This window comes from Cydia pomonella, chromosome 10 (assembly GCF_033807575.1).
Source record: "Cydia pomonella isolate Wapato2018A chromosome 10, ilCydPomo1, whole genome shotgun sequence".
NCBI classification, from domain to species: Eukaryota; Metazoa; Arthropoda; class Insecta; order Lepidoptera; family Tortricidae; genus Cydia; species Cydia pomonella.
In genome coordinates, this window is record NC_084712.1 from 3,080,803 (window position 1) to 3,099,371 (window position 18,569).

Consider the following 18,569-nt stretch of genomic DNA (forward strand, 5'->3'; position numbering starts at 1 on the left):
TTTATGCAGCAGATTGTTACTATTTAATTGCTTCTAACGACTGCTTTGTCTTTTTGCCAATTTATCACAACACTTAAAATTGTATTTAAGTATGTATACCAATCCGGCAATCATACGAATAAACGAGGTACTAAACAAATACAATATTCTATAAACGCTTTAATTATGCAGGTACCTACATTTTATCCTAAAGTAATGCCCGGTTCACATCTATTCCAGTGGCATTCCAGTCCAGTAATCGAATCCAGCGCTGGAATGCTACTGGAATAATGTGAAACGGCACTCTTGGAGGATTTAACAACTGGCTGGAGTCGGTCGAAAACCTCGGCCAATAGTCATATGTATTGTATGGACTGACGTTTATCTGACATGCTATTTGTACGTAATGTACAAATAGCCATACATTTGACATGTCGTCCCCCCACAAAAATCGGCAGACCGTTTTGTACAGAAAATTACAGACAAGGCGTCTCCAGTTGTTAAATCCTCCAAGCCGGCACTGGATAATTATTCCAGTAAACAGTCCAGTCTGGTGACTGGAATGGTGGTCTACTTTTGATTCCAGTTCGCCCATTCCAGCGTCACTGGAATAACGTAAGCCGTCAATCCAGTGCTGGATTAAATGTGAAAATGTATTTGTTAAGATGCCTCAGATAACTAACAGTTAAACTCGATCAACTGACGCTTTTGCACCATCTTGCCGCGAACCAAACTGCGAAATCGCTGTGATGTTGTTCGAGTGTGGAGACATTCTCACCGCGAAGTCGCGCTGCAATTCAAGCACACATGTCTAGGGGGGCTTATTATCAGTTTCGTAAAATGTGCCAAAAATAACAAACCCAGTACAATACATTTTTATTGGTATTATTTAGGCTGATTACTTAATTAATTATTGTAAAAAAATATACATATTGTTTTAGATAGGTAATTTACAAAATTCTTTTTTTTTTTAATTTTTGGTAACTGTAATAAAATTATAGGTACTAAGGGCCTGTTTCACAATGTCCAAGTAAAGTATTAGATAGCCAATTAACAAAAAAATAATTGCCAGATAAAACTTCCTGCAATTCTTTGCAATTTATCTACCATTTGAAGATTGTGAAACGCCAACAATGCTGCAACGATTTGTCAGATAAATGGCAAGTAGCTTATTTAGGACTTTACTCTGACATTGTGAAACAATCCCTTAAAATAATAAAACCCATTTCATAGGATTATAACCAAATACTTGACTAATTGGGAAATTGTTACTTATTATTACAAATAATAAAAAAGAAACCAAGAAAGAGTGTTCTAAGTCCTCTTATCTAAACTCCATGCTTTTGAGGATAAACCATTAAAGGTGTCATAATATCAGAATCCCGCCTGTTTTACAAAACTAACATAGTACTTGTATAAAAGTTTAACTAAATGTACCCGTATAATATAATAAAATGCTTCAAATACACGTTTTTTACTGTCTATAATCTTTATGTGTATATAATAAAGTACATACTTAAATATTCAGAGCAATAAATGAATACTAGCTGTTTAAAACTTTTCTTCAATAAATAAGAAATTATAATATCTCTCTAGTGTGTTGTTTTTTACTTATTTAGAATTCCTACTTTATAACTGAAATGGATTCACGTTATGTTATTTTGCCATTGCTGTGCAACAATTTTAGTAGCGACATCTATTTACAACCACTAGAATCTTCACTAGTCCAGGCTTTGGTCCAGGCACACTAATATCGTGTGAATACGCCGTAAATGTATATCAGTCAACAGGTGTTTCTAAAGCCCAAATAATTTCATATTACTACTGTCACTAGTGTCACTGTCATAAATGTCACTCGCATCCGGCCATAATTGTTAAAAAAAGTCTGACATTGACATATCATTGTTGTCGTTTGTTTTTGACGTTTTGGTTGGTCCATTTTTAGTCCATTTTGGGTCCATTTAGTTTGTTATTTTAGTTTGAAACATGTTGTTTAAAGTTTTAACGTAGCTTTCTTGCTACTACATGTTTTCAGAAGGCGTAGTCATTGGATAGCCGTACGTGTCTCTCAATCATGTTATTACTACGGGATTTGGAGTAATATCTTCTTCTATGGCATTTTCGCTATGACCAGTATCATTTTAATGCAAAAACTATTAGCCATGAAACTAAACAAGGCAGAATTTGACAGAATTAAACTACAGCAAGCGAATATAAAGCAAAAAAAGCATAAAGTGCTGAGGTAAGTTTAAGTAAGAACTGTTACATATAAGCCCTTTTCCAGGCATAGTACTATTTATCGACAATATACGCGCCGATAGAAATTCAACGTTAGCATTCCGATTTAAGGTTCAGATTAGATTGCACTTTTGGGAAATGTGATTTGTCTTGAAATGTATCATCAGATATGGATTAATTTGAATATATTTGGATTTTATGTGAAAACATTTGAAACGTTGGTGCAGCCTGTAAAAGGGTTCACATTAAATTAATTAAAGTATTTGTGGTGGATATTTAACAGACATGTTCTAAGTGTTTTACACTAACTAAAGTAAGTATACTAAGCATGAAGAATTCTTTACATTGTGCAAGCGGGATAGCTATATAATTATGCACATGCAATAGAGATAGGAACGGACACGTCAATGAAAAAAATATGAAGGCTAGTCTCTAGAAGGAAACAAAGCCAAAAGCCTGGTCTATGAGAGCAATCATTATCATCAGCATTATGACAATAATAGTATCTTTAAAAGCCATGTTGTGTTCTGCTATAATACAAGTTGCAGTGTGAGTTATACAAGTTTGGAGACATGCAGCCATGGAATCATTAAATTACCCGTCTGGCCTAGTGGGTAGCGACCCTGCCTATGAAACCGATGGTCCCGGGTTTGAATCCCGGTAAGGGCATTTACTTGTGTGATGAACACAGATATTTGTTCCTGAGTCATGAGTGTTTTCTATGTATGTAAGTATGTATTTATCTATATACATATGTATATTGTCACCTAGTACCCATAGTACAAACTTTGCTTAGTTTGGGGCTAGGTTGATTTGTGAAAGATTGTCCAAAATTTAGTCATTTATTTTTCAGTTCATTAAAAGAAATTCTAGAGAATCAGTCATCTAATAAAACCTGCAGACTATGCCTAAGGTCTGGTGGGAAGAATATATTTGGAGGAGATCAGGACTTTGATGTTGTTCTCAATGTTAGATACATCTTAGGAATAGAGGTTGGTATAATTTGTAAGACTTTGTCTGCGTCAGGGATCTGCAACTGCGGCTCGTGAGGCGCATGCGGCTCTTAAGAGGTACAATTGCTCTACCCATAAAATTAACCCTTGAGAGTACTTACACAACAAAAAACAACTTTTGCAGCTCTTTAAGCTTCTTTAAAAAGGTGATTTGGTATGCAGTTGGCTCTTCTTCTCTAAAGTTTGCCGACCCCTCCGTTTCTCACAATAACAACTCTTTTTCAACATGACAGAACATTATTTACACCCTAGACATATAAAAGGACAGGCCTTACGGGCAATAAATTCTTTATTGCTAGGGGCCAGTACAGCGGTGTCACACACACGAATTCGAGCCAATTGTACAGTCTAACGCCACAACGCGATTGGTTTGATGAGTTTGCATTACGCGCGCGATTGGTCGCAATAGTTGCGATAGACGACTGCACGATTGGCTCGAATTCGTGAGTGACACCGCTGAACTAGCACCATTCTACGCACCCGTAAGACCCGTCCTCAGAGATATATGTCAATGTTTCTAGTATTATCCATTCTTTCAATACAGACATCAAAACATGCTAATAAAAGGCAATTTTGATTTGTAAAAATAAAGATTCAAATTATATAGAATATTCTAATTCTAGCTAATTAAATAAAGATTCAAATTAGAATAATTTTTTTTATAATTCTAGCTATAAAGCTAGAGGTTATATTTCTGCTATATAGATTACAGAAGATGACGGCAAGCCACAGCACATTTGCGGCGATTGCGAACACACAGTACGGCAGGCCTCGCGACTCAAGCAGACGGCGGAGACCACACAGTGGAGGCTGCAGCAAGAATTAGAGATGGGTTAGTATGGCTTTTCATGTTAGGAACATATCTAATTGTGGACAAAGGTGTCCCCAACCAAAATAAGAAAATAAAAATAAATAATAAGTCCACACCGAACAGCTGCCTCGCGAATAAAATTGCCGCGGGAAGCAGCTCCGTGTGTGTAGACGTGCCTCGGGCAAACCAAACGCACGCAGAAATGCAAAGAGCGGAGTACTGAACAGAGTATGCTGAGCGCTTGGACTGCCCCACGGCAAAACACTGTTTAGAAATCATCACTGGCCAAACAAAGTAATGATTTCTACCTAGTGCCGCTAGTAATTATTTAATTTATTTGTATAATGCAATGTAATGTAATGTTTGCAGCTTTGTGATTTGTGTTAGAATTATATTAAGTATTTTAAAAACATTTTTATTTTTTAATTCTATTATGTAATGTGTCATATGGGTTGTTATACCTGACGACCCGACCGGTCTGGCTTAGTGGGTAGTGGCGGTGACCCTGCCTATGAAGCCCCTGCCTATGAAGCTATGGTCCCTGGTTCAAATCCTGGTAAGGGCATTTATTTGTATGATAAGCATGAATATTTGTTCATGAGTCATGGGTGTTTTGTATGTGTTTAAGTATTAATAAATATTTATGTATTATATATATCGTTGTCTAAGTACCCACAACACAAGCCTTATTGAGCTTACAGTGGGACTTAGTTAATGGGTGTAATAATATCCCATAATATTTGTTTATACCTGATTTTTTTTAATGCTTCGGGCGAGGTACGCCTCCTCCGAAATCTCTGCTTCGCGCGGCAATTTCTCGCGAGGCAGCTCCTTTTGCGTGGACTCGCCTATTGAATGAAATTCTAAAAATTGCACTATACATCATTTTCCTTTCTGTTTAATCCTATCTAGAATGGAGTACAGTTTGATCTGTATAAATTATGTACATTATGTACAGTGGCTGACGATGCGGCGTCAGACTGGAGCGATGGGCCGGAGCAGCACGGCGGCTATTTTACGGTCAAGGCGAGCGAAGCGGATATTGCGCGGGAATGGATTTGTGGGAAGTGTCGGACGTCCTTTAACACGCAGGTAATACATTTTTTTTTTTTGTTAGCCTACTTCCAACAACAACCACAACAATGCGTTCAGGGCCCTGTTGCGGTTGCCTCGCTGGTGCAGCGCGTCGGGCATGTTCGCGGATGTGCGCGTGGACGGGTTCCCGGCCATCACGCACGCGCGCCTGCGGGACAGCCGCGACAGTCTCCTGGCAGTTATAGCTGACAGGCTTGACAGTCAGCTTCTTGTGCACTCGACCAGGGTACACTCAGTGGTAGTTACATACACATGACTCACATGAATGTGTGTAGTTATTACTGGTGTATGTGCCTGGCTCCAGTTTAAACCCTAAAATATTTAATTTAATTTTAAGTTAAATTTATTCCAATAATAATATAATTTTTCACCACACCAACTGGTAAAGGCCCTCTTGATTGTTCAAAAACTAATGAGAAAGTTGCATTTTATCCACATGTGGGGAAAAGTAATCAGATGCAAATATTGAGTTGTTTCCTTATGTTAGCTGGTAGAATTGACTTTTAAATGTTGATTTTGGTTGATAAATATTTAATTACGTTCATTTGGATTTGGTTTGGTGTGTTTTTTTGGTATTTCATAGTTATTATTTTCCTCGCGTTGGGGTGGTGAAAAATGTTGTTTCACTCGGAGGCAAAGTTTGTTTAATCCTCGTGCCTGAATCCCTCGCAACGCTCAAGATTCCACGTCTCGGACCACTCGCTACGCTCGTGGTTCAATTTTGGAATCTTTCGCTTGCTCGTGTGTCAATATTAGTACGAGCGGTTAAACAACAACTTTCCCGCCTTGTAAAACAAATCACTATTGTATATATAGTAAGTAAATCTAACACTGTATGGACCAAGGTCTGAAATAAATGTTTTTTTTTTTGTGACCCACTAGGTACTGGGTAAAGGTCTCCCGTCGTTTTCTCCACTCGACGCTGTCGTTGGCATTTTCCCACCATTTTGGATAGAATGCGTGGAAGTCGTCACGCCATCACCTTTTCGGTCCTGCGCCCCATCCTGCACGGTCTATGGAGTTCCGTGGGTTCCACTCACACTCAGTAACCATTCTGGGCCAACTTTCCGAGTGCATGAGGCAGACATGTCCAGCCCAGTCCTACTTAAGCAAACGCCTACATCTACACTCTAGTTCTGGAGCGTAGTTCCGTGTTACTGATTTGATCAGGTTTACGAACACCTAATATATACTATGCTCTATCGCAAAAAATAAATATTATTGGGACATTTTAACACCAAATAAGTTAACGACAGTAAATTCAAGATGGCTTGTGGGTAGTGCTAAAGAGAATTTGAAATAGAGGTGGATGGTCAAAGAAAATTTTGTAGCCACAGTAAATTTACTACCATCTTTCGACACATGATTAAAACTTTTAGAACGCCATTTGACTTTGATTCTTATTCTTTCACTGATATATCTTAAATTAGTTATATATCAAAAAGTGGCGCCATCTTACCGGGCATCGGCTAAAGGTTGTGGCGCCATCGCTCGAAACAATTCCGCCATACCTTTGACCTTTGATCTATTAGATAGCGCCACTTTTTGATATTTAATAAAAACACATATCCGTGAAAGAATAAGGATCAAAGTCAAATGGCGTTCTAAAAGTTTTAATCATGTGCCGAGAGATGGCAGTAAATTTACGTGGCTACAAAGTTTTCTTAGACAATACACCTCTATTTCAAATTCTCTTTGATTATAGGGTGAGTGCATAAACTATAGGGGGCAGCATAGGAGACGTCAGATTTTTGGCGCGAGGTGTAAATGTGTAGCTTATGCTTCCAATGTAGCCCACAAGATGGCAGAACCTACTATGCACAAGAAAAGTTACGAGAACGGTAGATGGCAGCACTTGCTTTGACGTGAAATGTCATCATATTTATGTTTTCGATTCAGACCACAAGATGGCAGACCCTCCAACGCGCACGGTCCCCGTTACAACATTATTTCGGACTCACTGAAAATAGCTGTTATTTGAGTGATACTTGATGTTGTATGTCATCTTATACGTTTTTGAATAATTTGATCTTAAGAGGCTGTCAATACCTAAAGCGCGCACACTGTCTATTTGTATCGGAGTAAATGAGATAGCACTGTCGCATGTTACTGGGCCTGGGCAAGGGAATAATAAGAAAAATATTTAAATAAAAAAAAGTGGATTATTAGTGTGATATTTTACTCAACAGCGGTTTAGGTATAAATGTTTTGAAATTGTGATTTTAATTGCAGACCCATAAGTCAAAACAATAAAGACATAAAACCGTTTAATTGTGATTTTAAGACCAATCTTTGCAATTATTTTCTATCGAGCCGATTTCGTTCAATCATGTATCGAGTACAACCACGGTCTTTAAAATATAATTAATATGAACATATATTTTTCTTACTTGACTAAAACAAATAGTCTTTCTTAAAAAACTGTTTAAGTAACATCAATTTCAAGGACACTGGGTGTTGACAGCCTCTTAATGTCACTTGCAGGAGGAATTCACGGAGCACGAGAAGCAGCCGTCCTGCAGGACACAGGCCAGAGGCTATGTGTGTGAAACGTGCGGTTTGGAAATGAAGTCTATGTCGCGGCTCAAGAGACACAGGTGTGGAGAAAAGTCTATTTGTGATTACTGTGTACCATTCGTTCCCAGAAAACTGACAAAAACCGTATGGGTGGCTTAGTTGTTAGTTGAACAAAACGACATACCTCTAATCCATACATACCTCCTCATAATCTTCACTTAAAATAATGATATATGAAATAATGTCCAGGCTGACGCACACGGCCGCGCTCCCGCACGCGTGCGCGGCGTGCCCGTACCGCGCGCGCACCGTGCACGCGCTGGCCGTGCACGCGCGCGCGCACTCGGGCGCGCGGCCGGCGCGCTGCGCGTGCGGCGCCGCCTTCGCCTCCGCCTCCAACCTCGCCTCGCACCGCCGCTCGCACCTGCCGCCCCGCTTCCACTGCCAGCTGTGCGCCAGGGGCTTCAAGTTCAGGGCGGTATGTTCGCTCTACTGCGTCTCACAATATCGACCCTATCGAAGTGCCATAAATATGTATACACGATCTTATGGCCCATATATTAGGCTGTATACATATTTTTGGCACTTTGTCCGTATCGCTATTTTCAGACGTGACCGTACATGATACTTTGTTAATGTTTTTTAGGATAGTAATAATATTGTATGAGTTCCACACTGTAATATAAATAAAAAGTGGCTGTGACAGAATCGGACAGACAGACGGACATGACGAATCTATAAGGGTTCCGTTTTTTGCCATTTGGCTAAGGAACCCTAAAAATGATGAAGCGTAGAAACAAACAAAATTTGAAATAGAGGTGGATTTTTAAAGAAATTTTTGTAGCCACAGTAAATTTACTGCCATCTTTCGACACATGATTAAAACTTTTAGAACGCCATTTGACTTTGATCCTTATTCTTAGCCGCTATAACAAAAAATACTGAAAAATCCGGAACTCTCGGTGGGCGAGTCCGACTCGCACTTGACCGGTTTCTATAAGGCCTTCACTTCAGCGATAGAAAAATATCACGAACATAGGTGTAAAATGCCCCTTAAAAAATTATAATACAATTTTGAATAATTATTTCAAGAAAAAAGTTTTTGGCAAAAATTTCATTTTTAGTACAAGCTTTTATCGCTGACTGTACTATTCTCACCACAGGCAACTAATACTCATCGAGCCAATTCTAAAAACTCCAAACACAATTATGCTGCGTTGTTTTATCACAGAGTTCCTATGGACACCTCCTGTCTCCATCATCAGATCAGCTCGATAGTACCATACAGTGGCGTAGCGTGCCTTGGCGGGGCCCCGTATAAAAATTTGTTTGGGGGCCCTTAGGAAGGGTAAAGATTTCTCACAAAAACGCACGTTGGGGGCCCCCGTGGCCCGGGGGCCCCGTATAATTGATACGGCAGATACGGCGGTAGCTACGCCCCTGGTACCATAATATTGCATTATCACCCAACTTACATATATATGCAAATTTTCAGCTTCATTGGGAGTCGGGAAGTGAGTCAAATTTAACTTGCAAGATTTGACCCGTACATAGGTACATTGCAAGTTAATATAAAGCTTGTAATGAGGAATATTTTGCTTGAGGGAACTCAGCTTTAGTATTAAAATTCATAAACATAATATCCGCGGTCCCGAGCACGCACATCCATCTCGCTCACACTTATGCTCAGTGAAAGTGAAAGACGAACACGAAACTACTGACAATGAGTCTTAAACTAGAAATGCCACGAATAATACTTTTGGCCAAACACCGAATATTTGGACAAATTCGGCCGAAGTGTATTCGGTAAATCATGTGTATTAATTTGAGTCACATCTATTATAAAAATTGATTGCCTACAAAGGATATGTTAATGTTTGCTATGATTCAAGTTTTATTACTTATTTATAGTGTAAGTAGTTAAGAATCAAACTAATCTAGCCTATCCCTTGGAGTATTAGGCTGTCGGCTCCCGACCGATTATGTCATTTAAATAATAATAATATATTTAATTTTTTAATTTGATTAATTGAAATAAAATCACAATTCCAACAACTCAAAACGACATATGCCACTTGAAGAGTTATGATATAAATAAAATCATTTGCAAGGCAACATTTCACAAAACAAAACCTTTTGTCTGCGATGCACATTAACTAAGGGTAATAGGTATTCGGTCATATAGTACGTAATAGTGCGGCCACACATATCTAGATTCGGCAAATATTCGTGACTGCGTCTCGTCTCTCGCTAACCAAGGAATATTAAAGAGACACACGAATCACATCACGAATGTTTGCCGAATCCCTGCATGTCTGGCCGCACATTAGGAATGAAATTTCTGGAGAAAATCAAATACTATAAACTTTGTTTTTCGACTTTGTTTTTTTCGGAAGTATTGTAACTGAAATTTACATTGTTTTTTTTAAAGACACTTGAAAAAAAAAGAGTTGTTTGGAAATTTTCCCGTATTTTTCCGGTTTTTTTCAACGCTACCGCACATTCTGCTGAAAACCAAATGTTTGGCAAAATGGCCGAATATTACTGGCATATCTACTCTCAACGCGACGCCTATAGGGAGCGTGCATGAACTGTAGGAGGCAGCACAGGAGCCGTCAGATTTTTGGCGCGACGCGTAAATGTGATGTTTATTGTTCCGATGTAGCCCACAAGATGGCAGAATCTACTATGCACAAGAAAACACGTGACGTGTAAATGTAAATGTTTATTGTTCCGATTCAGGCCACAAGATGGCAGATCCTGGTGGTCTTACACCTGTCTATTGGTTGTTTCAGGCCCTTCAGAACCACATGGCGTCTCAACACAGCAACGCGAAGCCCTACAACTGCAACATATGTGCGAAAGCTTTTTCTACAAGGTGGGTTACCATCTATATACTTACGACGATCGGTCTGGCCTAGTGGGTAGTGTCCCTGCCTATGAAGCCGATGGTCCTGGGTTCGAATCCCGGTAAGGGCATTTATTTGTGTGATGAACACAGATATTCGTTTCCGAGTCATGGGTGTTTTGTATGTATATGTATGTAATGTATTTATCTATATACGTATGTATATCGTTGTCTAGTACCCGTAGTACAGTCAAGTGTTAAAATATGGGTGTACACATCTTACTCAAAAATATGTCCCATAGCATTTTATTCCAGTGTAATAAGAGCGTAGTACCATATTTATGAGACGCTTTATTCGATACATATTTTTGGGGCTACACTGAGAAAAAAAAAAACATTTAAAACAATTGAAATTGCATAAACGTTTAATACTTTAAACAGTTGCATATGAGGCTATCGAACAGAACAGTAAATTTTACTGTTCCGAATAGACAGTAAATTTTTCTGTTTTAAGTAGCTAAAATGTAGTGACTGATCGTTTATTTAGAAATGTTAAAACAATTAACAACACTTCCAAACTTAACTATTTCCTAACTTGAACACTTCAGTACCCCTAGTGTAAATGTTATCGACATCATAACGTGACGAACGCGTTTGCGTTAAGTCTCATTTTGTATAGGATTTTGAGTTTCCAAAACGTCCCGCTTGGCGCGCTCTTTCTAAATCCAATACAAAATGAGACTAAACGCAAACGCGTACGTTACGTTTCAAAATCGAATTTATTTACACTAAGGGTACCGAACTAGTCTATTTCCTAACATATCCGCTTGATAATTTATCTTTCCTTAGTAAAACATTTCCTTCACAACTAAACTAGACGACTCCTATTTCTAGGCGATTTGTCCTTCAGGCATTTGAAGTGACCCCGCTTGTGAAGGATTTTTTTTATTACAGATTTAAATACGAATAGGGAAATTACTGTTAAGGAAGTAGTCAACTTCGGAATCTATTAGGGGCAACTTAACAAAAGGACGATGTTGGAGTGGACAAGTTTGGATAGATACAAATTAGGAAGTCGACCGGAGGGGTTAATCTTAATGAAAATGACTATAATGTGTGCTCGATAGATATTTTTTTTTCAGTGTATGTCGATATGTCTAAGATTGTCCCAAATAGTTATTTATTTTATTTTAAATGAGCAGTGTTAATGAACACGCCCGTACAACGCTGCAAAAATCGTGCCTCGGCCGAGCCAAACGCATTGCGGCCACAATTGCCTCGGGAGGCATATCCTAGCGAACCTAGCCATCGCCTACAGTCGAAGTTTTATTTTATGGGGAGCGTGCATGAACTGCAGGGGCGGCACAGGAACCCCTGTTTATTGGCGCGACGTATAAATGTCAAGTTTAAGCTTCCAATGTCGGCCACTAGACGGCAGAACCTACAATGCACAAGAAAACGTACGTGTCTCGTGGTAGCTAACTGGCAACGTTTATTTGAATTTAGAAATATCGCCCTGCTGAAGGAATAAAGATCTTACTTACTCCTACCTCTGGCGCAGCGACCCAAAGTGTGTCTTGGGCTCATCATCATTTCATCATTTTTATTTATTCAATAACAATATTACATTGTGTTTGAAAAATCTTAAATCTAGGCACATGCATACAAAAAATATTTCAAAAACAAACATCATAAAAATAAATATTCTCCAACACGACTGCTCGCCACTGATCCCGGTCCTGTGCAGTTTCTCGCCAGACTTCAACCTGGAGCTCGCGCAGATCCATGTAAATATTAATATAGATTATCTGAAATATACCTCGAGCGTTTACATTCCCCACCGCAGATAGACCGTATCCCACTTACATGGTCCTCGGAACATGGTGGTCATGGTCATGGTGCTCGGAAGTCCCTATAAGGACATTCTTACACAAATTGACTAAGTCCCACAGTAAGCTCAAGAAGGCTTGTGTTGTGGGTACTGAGACAACGATATATTTAATATACAAATACTTAGCAAACATTTTTTTTTTCATTTTTTTTTCAAAGGCACATATACAAGTTACTCGCCAAACTGCTTATGCGGTTTGTTGGCGAGACATCCATGCAGGCGCGGATACAAGATTTGGCTTAGGGGGGGGGCCATTTTGAGAAAATCATATATTTTTGCACAGAAAATAAGGTAAAAAAAAAATTACTCAATTTAGTAATGTGAGAGCCAGGGTTTTAGGGGGGGGGCCATTGCCCCTATGCCCCCCCCCCCCCTTGTATCCGCGCCTGCATCCATGACTCCGGAACAAATCTAGTGATATAACCGACGGATTTGACTAGCGAAATCAGAATCAGAAGTATACTTTTAATTGACGATAAACGTCAAAACCCGTGCGATCACGTCTTCCGTCGCATGTTACGCGTGGCGCGCCAAATTTTTTGTTCCTTTCTAATTTCTACGGTTTACGCGCCCTACTTAACGAGGTTATGTATTCACCAACATAATAACACAATATTATTGACCATGTTGCAGGAAGATGATCCTCCGTCACGAGTTGAAAGCGCACAATCGGCCCAAAATGCGCTCCGGAATCCTGCCCAGTTACATGAGAATACAGGAAAATAACTGACGTGCGTTAGAGAAATACCTAATAACTCAAAAACAAATATTACAAGCGGAAGGAGTTCAGAATACACTTTTCGTTTGTCGCGACATCTAGTGTCAAGTAGCGGTACTGATAAATCCGCTTCTTGACGCTAGATGTCGAGTACGAAACTGAGCAGTATTTTGGTTACATGCATGTCAAGGGGATTAGCCGTCTATTGTATTATTAGATTTTAATTCCATAAAATTCGTTTTTACAATTATAAGCTTTTATTTAACTTGCGCTGTTACCCACTTATTCATAAACGTCTACTAAAGTTAACAAGCCGCTAATAATCGTTTGTCCCTTTCCATCGTACCGATACATACTGACACTGACCGAAATATTACACTGACCGACAGACAAATGTATACGCATGCTACCTTGACCTATCGAAGGCGTTCGATATGGTTAATTATGGCATCCTCTGGCAAAAACTGAATGACATTAACATGCCACCAGACTTAAATAAAGTTCTGAAGTACTGGTATCAAAACCAATCGAATGTCGTTAGATGGGCGGGAGCATTTTCGGATGCATACAGGTTGAAGTGCGGAGTAAGGCAGGGAGGATTGAGTTCGCCTAAGCTCTTCAACCTGTATGTAAATGCACTGACACATCGGGTGCCATATTGATAGAGTATGCGTAAATAATATCAGCTACGCCGACGATATGGTGCTGCTGAGTGCCTCTCCCTGTGGGCTCACTAAACTGATAGGTGTCTGTGAGCGGTACGCTAACAGTCACGGTTTAAAGTATAACGTTAGAAAGAACGAATGTATGGTCTTTAGGGTTAGAAACAAATGCCCATGCGATGTCCCACCTATAAAATTAAACGGGGAGGTACTCACTGTAGTGTCACAATTTAAATATCTCGGGCATATTGTGACTTCTGACCTTAAAGACGATACAGACATTGAACGCGAACGAAGAGCATTGTCTATTAGAGCTAATATGATCGCCCGTAGGTTCGCTAAATGCTCTAATCAGGTCAAGGTCACTCTTTTCAGGGCGTACTGTACTTCCCTATATACTAGCGGCCTATGGGCGGACTACACAGTAAGACGGTACAATTCTCTTCGTGTACAGTTCAATAACGCTTTCAGGGTGCTGATGGGGCAGCCGCGATACTGTAGTGCATCAGGGATGTTTGCCGAGGCGCGCGTGGACTGTTTCCACGCGACTATGCGCAAGCGTTGTACATCCCTGGTGCGCCGGATCCGCGCCAGTACCAACAGCATTCTGAGAATGATATCTGAACGGGTAGATTGTGTATATCTCAACCGCTGTTTTGTAGTATGCACCTGAACCGGGATGTGAAATATCTACACTGACATCCTGACAACTGTATAGAATAGCGAAATTGTATGAAGTGACATTTTATCAAATTTGACATCTGTATTAATTAATACCTATATTGAAACATTTTAAAATTAATTTTATTTGCATTTATTTTTATTTGATCGAAATTTGTTTTTATTGTATTTTGTTTGATTTAGTTTCACTTCTTTTCAAATTCAATTAATTTATTTATTCTTATTCATCATTAATTTATTGACATTCCCGTTATTGTGTATAGTACTAACCATATATTTTAAGATATAAAATTTTTACTAACAATGATCTCAGTTGGTCTCTCAATAAATGAAATTGAAATTGATACGTCGGATAGGGACAAACGATTATTAGCGTCTTGTCAACTTTAGTAGACGTTTATGAATTGAATAAGGGGGTTAGTATGTATGTTGGTTGGTTTACTTTATTAGTTAGTGTGGGTCAAATCTTGGAGAATACTTCTCCATTTCCGATTGAGTTGAAATTTTGCATACGTATGTAAGTCGGGTGACAATGCAATATTGTCTAGCTGATCTGATGACGGAGGCAAGAGGTGGCCATAGGAACTCTGTGATGAAACAACCTAATTGTGTTTGGGGTTTTTAGAATTGTCTCGAAAAGTATTAGTTGCATGTGGTAAGAAAAATAGTTACTTAGCTATAAAAGCTCGGACCGAAAATGAAATTTTTGCCAAAAACCTTTGATAGGATTAGAAAGAACTTCGCAGAAGTGAGCACGAAGTTCGAAATCGAGGACTTTTTGTGGTAAAGTTTTGAAGTAAATTATGAGTATTGACCATGCTACATTAGATTATTCCATTATTATTAATTAACAATTAAAGAGCCTGATAAAAACTTCATGCTTCTGTGGAGTTGTTTCTAATCCTAAATAATGTATGGGCGTATGCTTGTATGGGCGTCCGCTAGCTGGCGCGATTGCACGGAGCGGGTTAACAAAAAATAGTATGAGCGTTGCTAAGGGCGGTATCCCACCTGTCCAATTTCTTAGTTAAATGTCATTGCGTTTCACTTTGTCATTAAGCAAAATGTGAGACGCAAATACAAAATGGACAGGTGGAATACCATCCTAACTGGTTTTTCGAGACTTATACGCGGGCGTGTGCCCGCTCTGGGTTAACCGCGAAAATCAAAGTTCGTCAATTGCGGGCATTTTTCTCTGTCACTTACGTCTTAGTGAGAGTAAGAGATAGATCTCCGCAATTTGAGAATTTCATTTTTCGCGGTAGGCCCTCTGTGCCCTCGCCCACGCTAGCGGACGGCCTCCCATTAAGATTTTATATTGGTCGGCTGCATTGGATGACATGTGACCTGACGAAAATCGCATGCGAGTACCCGCACCGTCTAAATGAGCCCTAAGACTTGGTGTTTAATTACTCCCAGTAGTTGTTATTTCTGTTTGATAGATATTTCCATACATACGATTAGTATGAGAGTTATAAAAACCCATCTGTTGGTTACAAATTACCCAAACTAGAGGGCGTCGTCTACTAAGTGTGTCGTGTTAATGTTTTCATGTAATATTAAAAACAACGGAATATATGTTACATAGTTATTAAGACTGATTAAAGTTGTTGAAGAAATAAAATAAAAACATTTTTTTTTAATGCTAGAATTCAATCGAAAATTGCAGTAATGTATTCGGGTAATTCCGAAAGGAAAAATACACTCATATTTTATAGGCCCGCCTATTTATGAGAGTATTCCCCCCTCCTCCGGCGATGTCGATTAGCCCGCTCCGCCCCTAGTTCACTGTCTGGCTACGCCCTAATATTTGTTGAAGTAAAGCATTGTAGTTTTTCACCATTTGTCATGTTCAAAAATGTACCTTATTTGTACCAACAAGCAAATAAAAGCCTTAATTGAAAGCATGACGGTTAAATCTGCCTCTCTATTGATTGAATATGCAAGTGATAGAGGCAGATAGCAATTTTCGATGGTGGTAGGCTCTCAGCATCCACATTCTTGCTATGGTACACTATCATACTAACCTTCATGCCTTCATTTAAGGCTTATATTTGCTTGCTTGTACAAATAAAGTATATCTGTTTATGACCATGACAAATTGTAAAAAATTACAAATGCTTTACTTGACCAAGTAATATGAATTAGAATTCAGAAAATGATCTAGCTCTGGATAGCAATAACACAGTCGAGTGCTGCACCAGTCAGGTCATTCACATTTGTCCCAGCAGACACAAATGGAAATAGGTGCATTCCTATGAATCATTCCCATCTGTTCGCTCCTCATGCATGGCGGTGGTCACTAGGGGCGAGGACAAATTGGAATACCAGTTCCTTTTACTATGGAGTTGTTTTTGTTACACTAAAGCTTTAAACTAAGCCATCTAACAACATTAGACCTGATGATGTTCCCAATATTTTCAGAAATTCCTATAAAAAACAATGTCTGAGAGAACAGCACACAACCTATCACCCGTAATCAGTGCACCCTCATGAAATCTGAGTCAACAAACCTTTTTTATAAATGAACAAAACACAAGTGCAGAACATTAATGTGCCGTCAGCTGTACGGTGGCTGTGCATTCATATATAATAATAGTGTATCCCTTGCTTGTAGATTAAATTGTCTTAAGGGGCCTCTGCACTGTTGGCTTCGGCCCCATGCATGCTTCCCAAAGGTCCGGGACCCCATGGTCCCAAGTTATGGAAAGGACAAACAAATAATTATTTTATGGCATTACATAAAGATTGCATCAGATATGTGCAAGATATAAGATAATAACAGATGACTGTACCCTTACCTAAACTTACGAGCTTCAAATGTTTTTTTACCATCACATTTGGTTGGAAACTCCCGGACGGAAGCCATGGCTCTGGGCGCCGTGACTGTACAATCATGGCATTATACTGACACAAGCAGTCAGGTTGGTGGAGAGAGGCCAGAAGGGGGGCGAGCTTGTGAAGGCCCTTTCCATTTCTTCCTGCATGGTGCAGGGCTGGCTACTGAAATTTTATGTCACAATCACACAGGCCATATGCAGTCATGTCATGTGTAATCATTGTTTGCGTGCAACAAACGACCCAGTGTGATTGCATCTTTATACATTCTATATTTGTGACCCATTTTGTACCTTGTCACAGTGACAATAGTATGAGATCTCTAGTGACTTTTACATTGTTTGAAAAACTAAAACAGCCTTTGAATGGTCATCATCGACCATGTATATCAATAAAAATACAGACACCTGTTAAGAATGAAAAGTGAATTCCCTAATAATCCAATAAGCAAACAGAAAAGACATGTTTTGTTTTGATAATAAATTAAGGTAATTCATATATATATTCGGAGATTTGATACCCACTTAGTGAAGGGAGTGCTCTAGAGAACTAAGGCAATTTTGTCTACATTTTGAGGTTATCTTTAACAATGACAGGTCAACAAGAAAACAACACTTATTTTTTTGGGAGTTTTATTTACCTTACAGCCTAACCGTCACTTCACTTCTTGGCGGCCGCGCCGACCTTGGATTTCTTGGTACCACGCACCTTCTTCATCCTGTTCTTGCGTTCCTTGCGCTGCTTGCGAGTGGGCCTCTTCTTCTCGTACAGCCCATGGCGCGCTAGCCTGTGCTTGGGTTCGAACTTCTTGGCCAGATCTAGTGTGTCGTAGATCAGCGCGAAACCAGTGGATTTGCCACCGCCAAAGTTCGTCTTGAAACCAAACACGAACACGACATCGGGCGTCACCTTGTACATTTTAGCGAGTTTCTCACGAATCTCGGTCTTGCTGACCGTTGGCTTTCCAGGGTGCAGCACATCGCAGACCATCTGCTTCCGCGCCAACAACCTGCAAAATCACAAACGTTGTCAGACATAACCTGTCATGGCGAGGCAATGAGTTTTCACCTCGTTTTTCACATTGTTTCGGATAGATTTCAATGTTTTACGATTTTACCTGTTGGTCATGAACTTGCGGGTGCGAATTGTCGCGGTTCCTTCACTCATTTTGGCTTATTTTAGATATTTCGGCGTTAAAGACGCACGTGTCTCCAAAAACTTTGAGGAGAAAAAGAACTGGACAGGGTTGCCAAGTGTTTACGTCAAAATTACATCAAC

At 39.4% G+C, this 18,569-nt stretch overlaps 2 protein-coding genes across 3 annotated transcripts; one reads left to right on the forward strand and one right to left on the reverse strand.

Annotated features, from left to right (window-relative positions):
- The first annotated feature begins 137 nt into the window (after nucleotides 1-137).
- Nucleotides 138-13,558, forward strand: LOC133521842 (zinc finger protein 74-like). Of its 2 annotated transcripts, none has more exons than XM_061856937.1 (8): nucleotides 138-2,221; nucleotides 3,071-3,209; nucleotides 3,936-4,062; nucleotides 5,000-5,133; nucleotides 7,621-7,733; nucleotides 7,903-8,131; nucleotides 10,449-10,531; nucleotides 13,026-13,558. In XM_061856937.1, the coding sequence occupies exons 1-8, from the start codon at nucleotides 2,106-2,108 to the stop codon at nucleotides 13,120-13,122; spliced, it is 1,038 nt and encodes a 345-aa protein (XP_061712921.1). In that variant the 5' UTR covers nucleotides 138-2,105; the 3' UTR covers nucleotides 13,123-13,558. The 2 variants fall into 2 exon arrangements, with proteins under 2 accessions (XP_061712921.1, XP_061712922.1); XM_061856938.1 differs by having other exon boundaries at nucleotides 1,876-2,944.
- A 4,348-nt stretch (nucleotides 13,559-17,906) lies between these two features.
- On the reverse strand, nucleotides 17,907-18,569 carry LOC133521828 (small ribosomal subunit protein eS24). The gene is made up of 2 exons (XM_061856913.1): nucleotides 18,409-18,569; nucleotides 17,907-18,300 (listed from the first exon to the last, which is right to left on the reverse strand). The coding sequence occupies exons 1-2, from the start codon at nucleotides 18,456-18,458 to the stop codon at nucleotides 17,952-17,954; spliced, it is 399 nt and encodes a 132-aa protein (XP_061712897.1). The 5' UTR covers nucleotides 18,459-18,569; the 3' UTR covers nucleotides 17,907-17,951.

What these genes read in the sequence shown, in the direction of transcription:
- LOC133521842 (XM_061856937.1), top strand. Translation starts at nt 2,106, where the DNA reads ATGACCAGTATCATTTTAATGCAAAAACTATTAGCCATGAAACTAAAC. An exon ending in GGACGTCCTTTAACACGCAG is followed by an intron (nt 5,134 to 7,620) that starts GTAATACATTTT and finishes TGTCACTTGCAG; the next exon opens with GAGGAATTCACGGAGCACGA. An exon ending in TCGCGGCTCAAGAGACACAG is followed by an intron (nt 7,734 to 7,902) that starts GTGTGGAGAAAA and finishes AATAATGTCCAG; the next exon opens with GCTGACGCACACGGCCGCGC.
- LOC133521828 (XM_061856913.1), bottom strand. Translation starts at nt 18,458, where the DNA reads ATGAGTGAAGGAACCGCGACAATTCGCACCCGCAAGTTCATGACCAAC. An exon ending in CGCAAGTTCATGACCAACAG is followed by an intron (nt 18,301 to 18,408) that starts GTAAAATCGTAA and finishes GTGATTTTGCAG; the next exon opens with GTTGTTGGCGCGGAAGCAGA.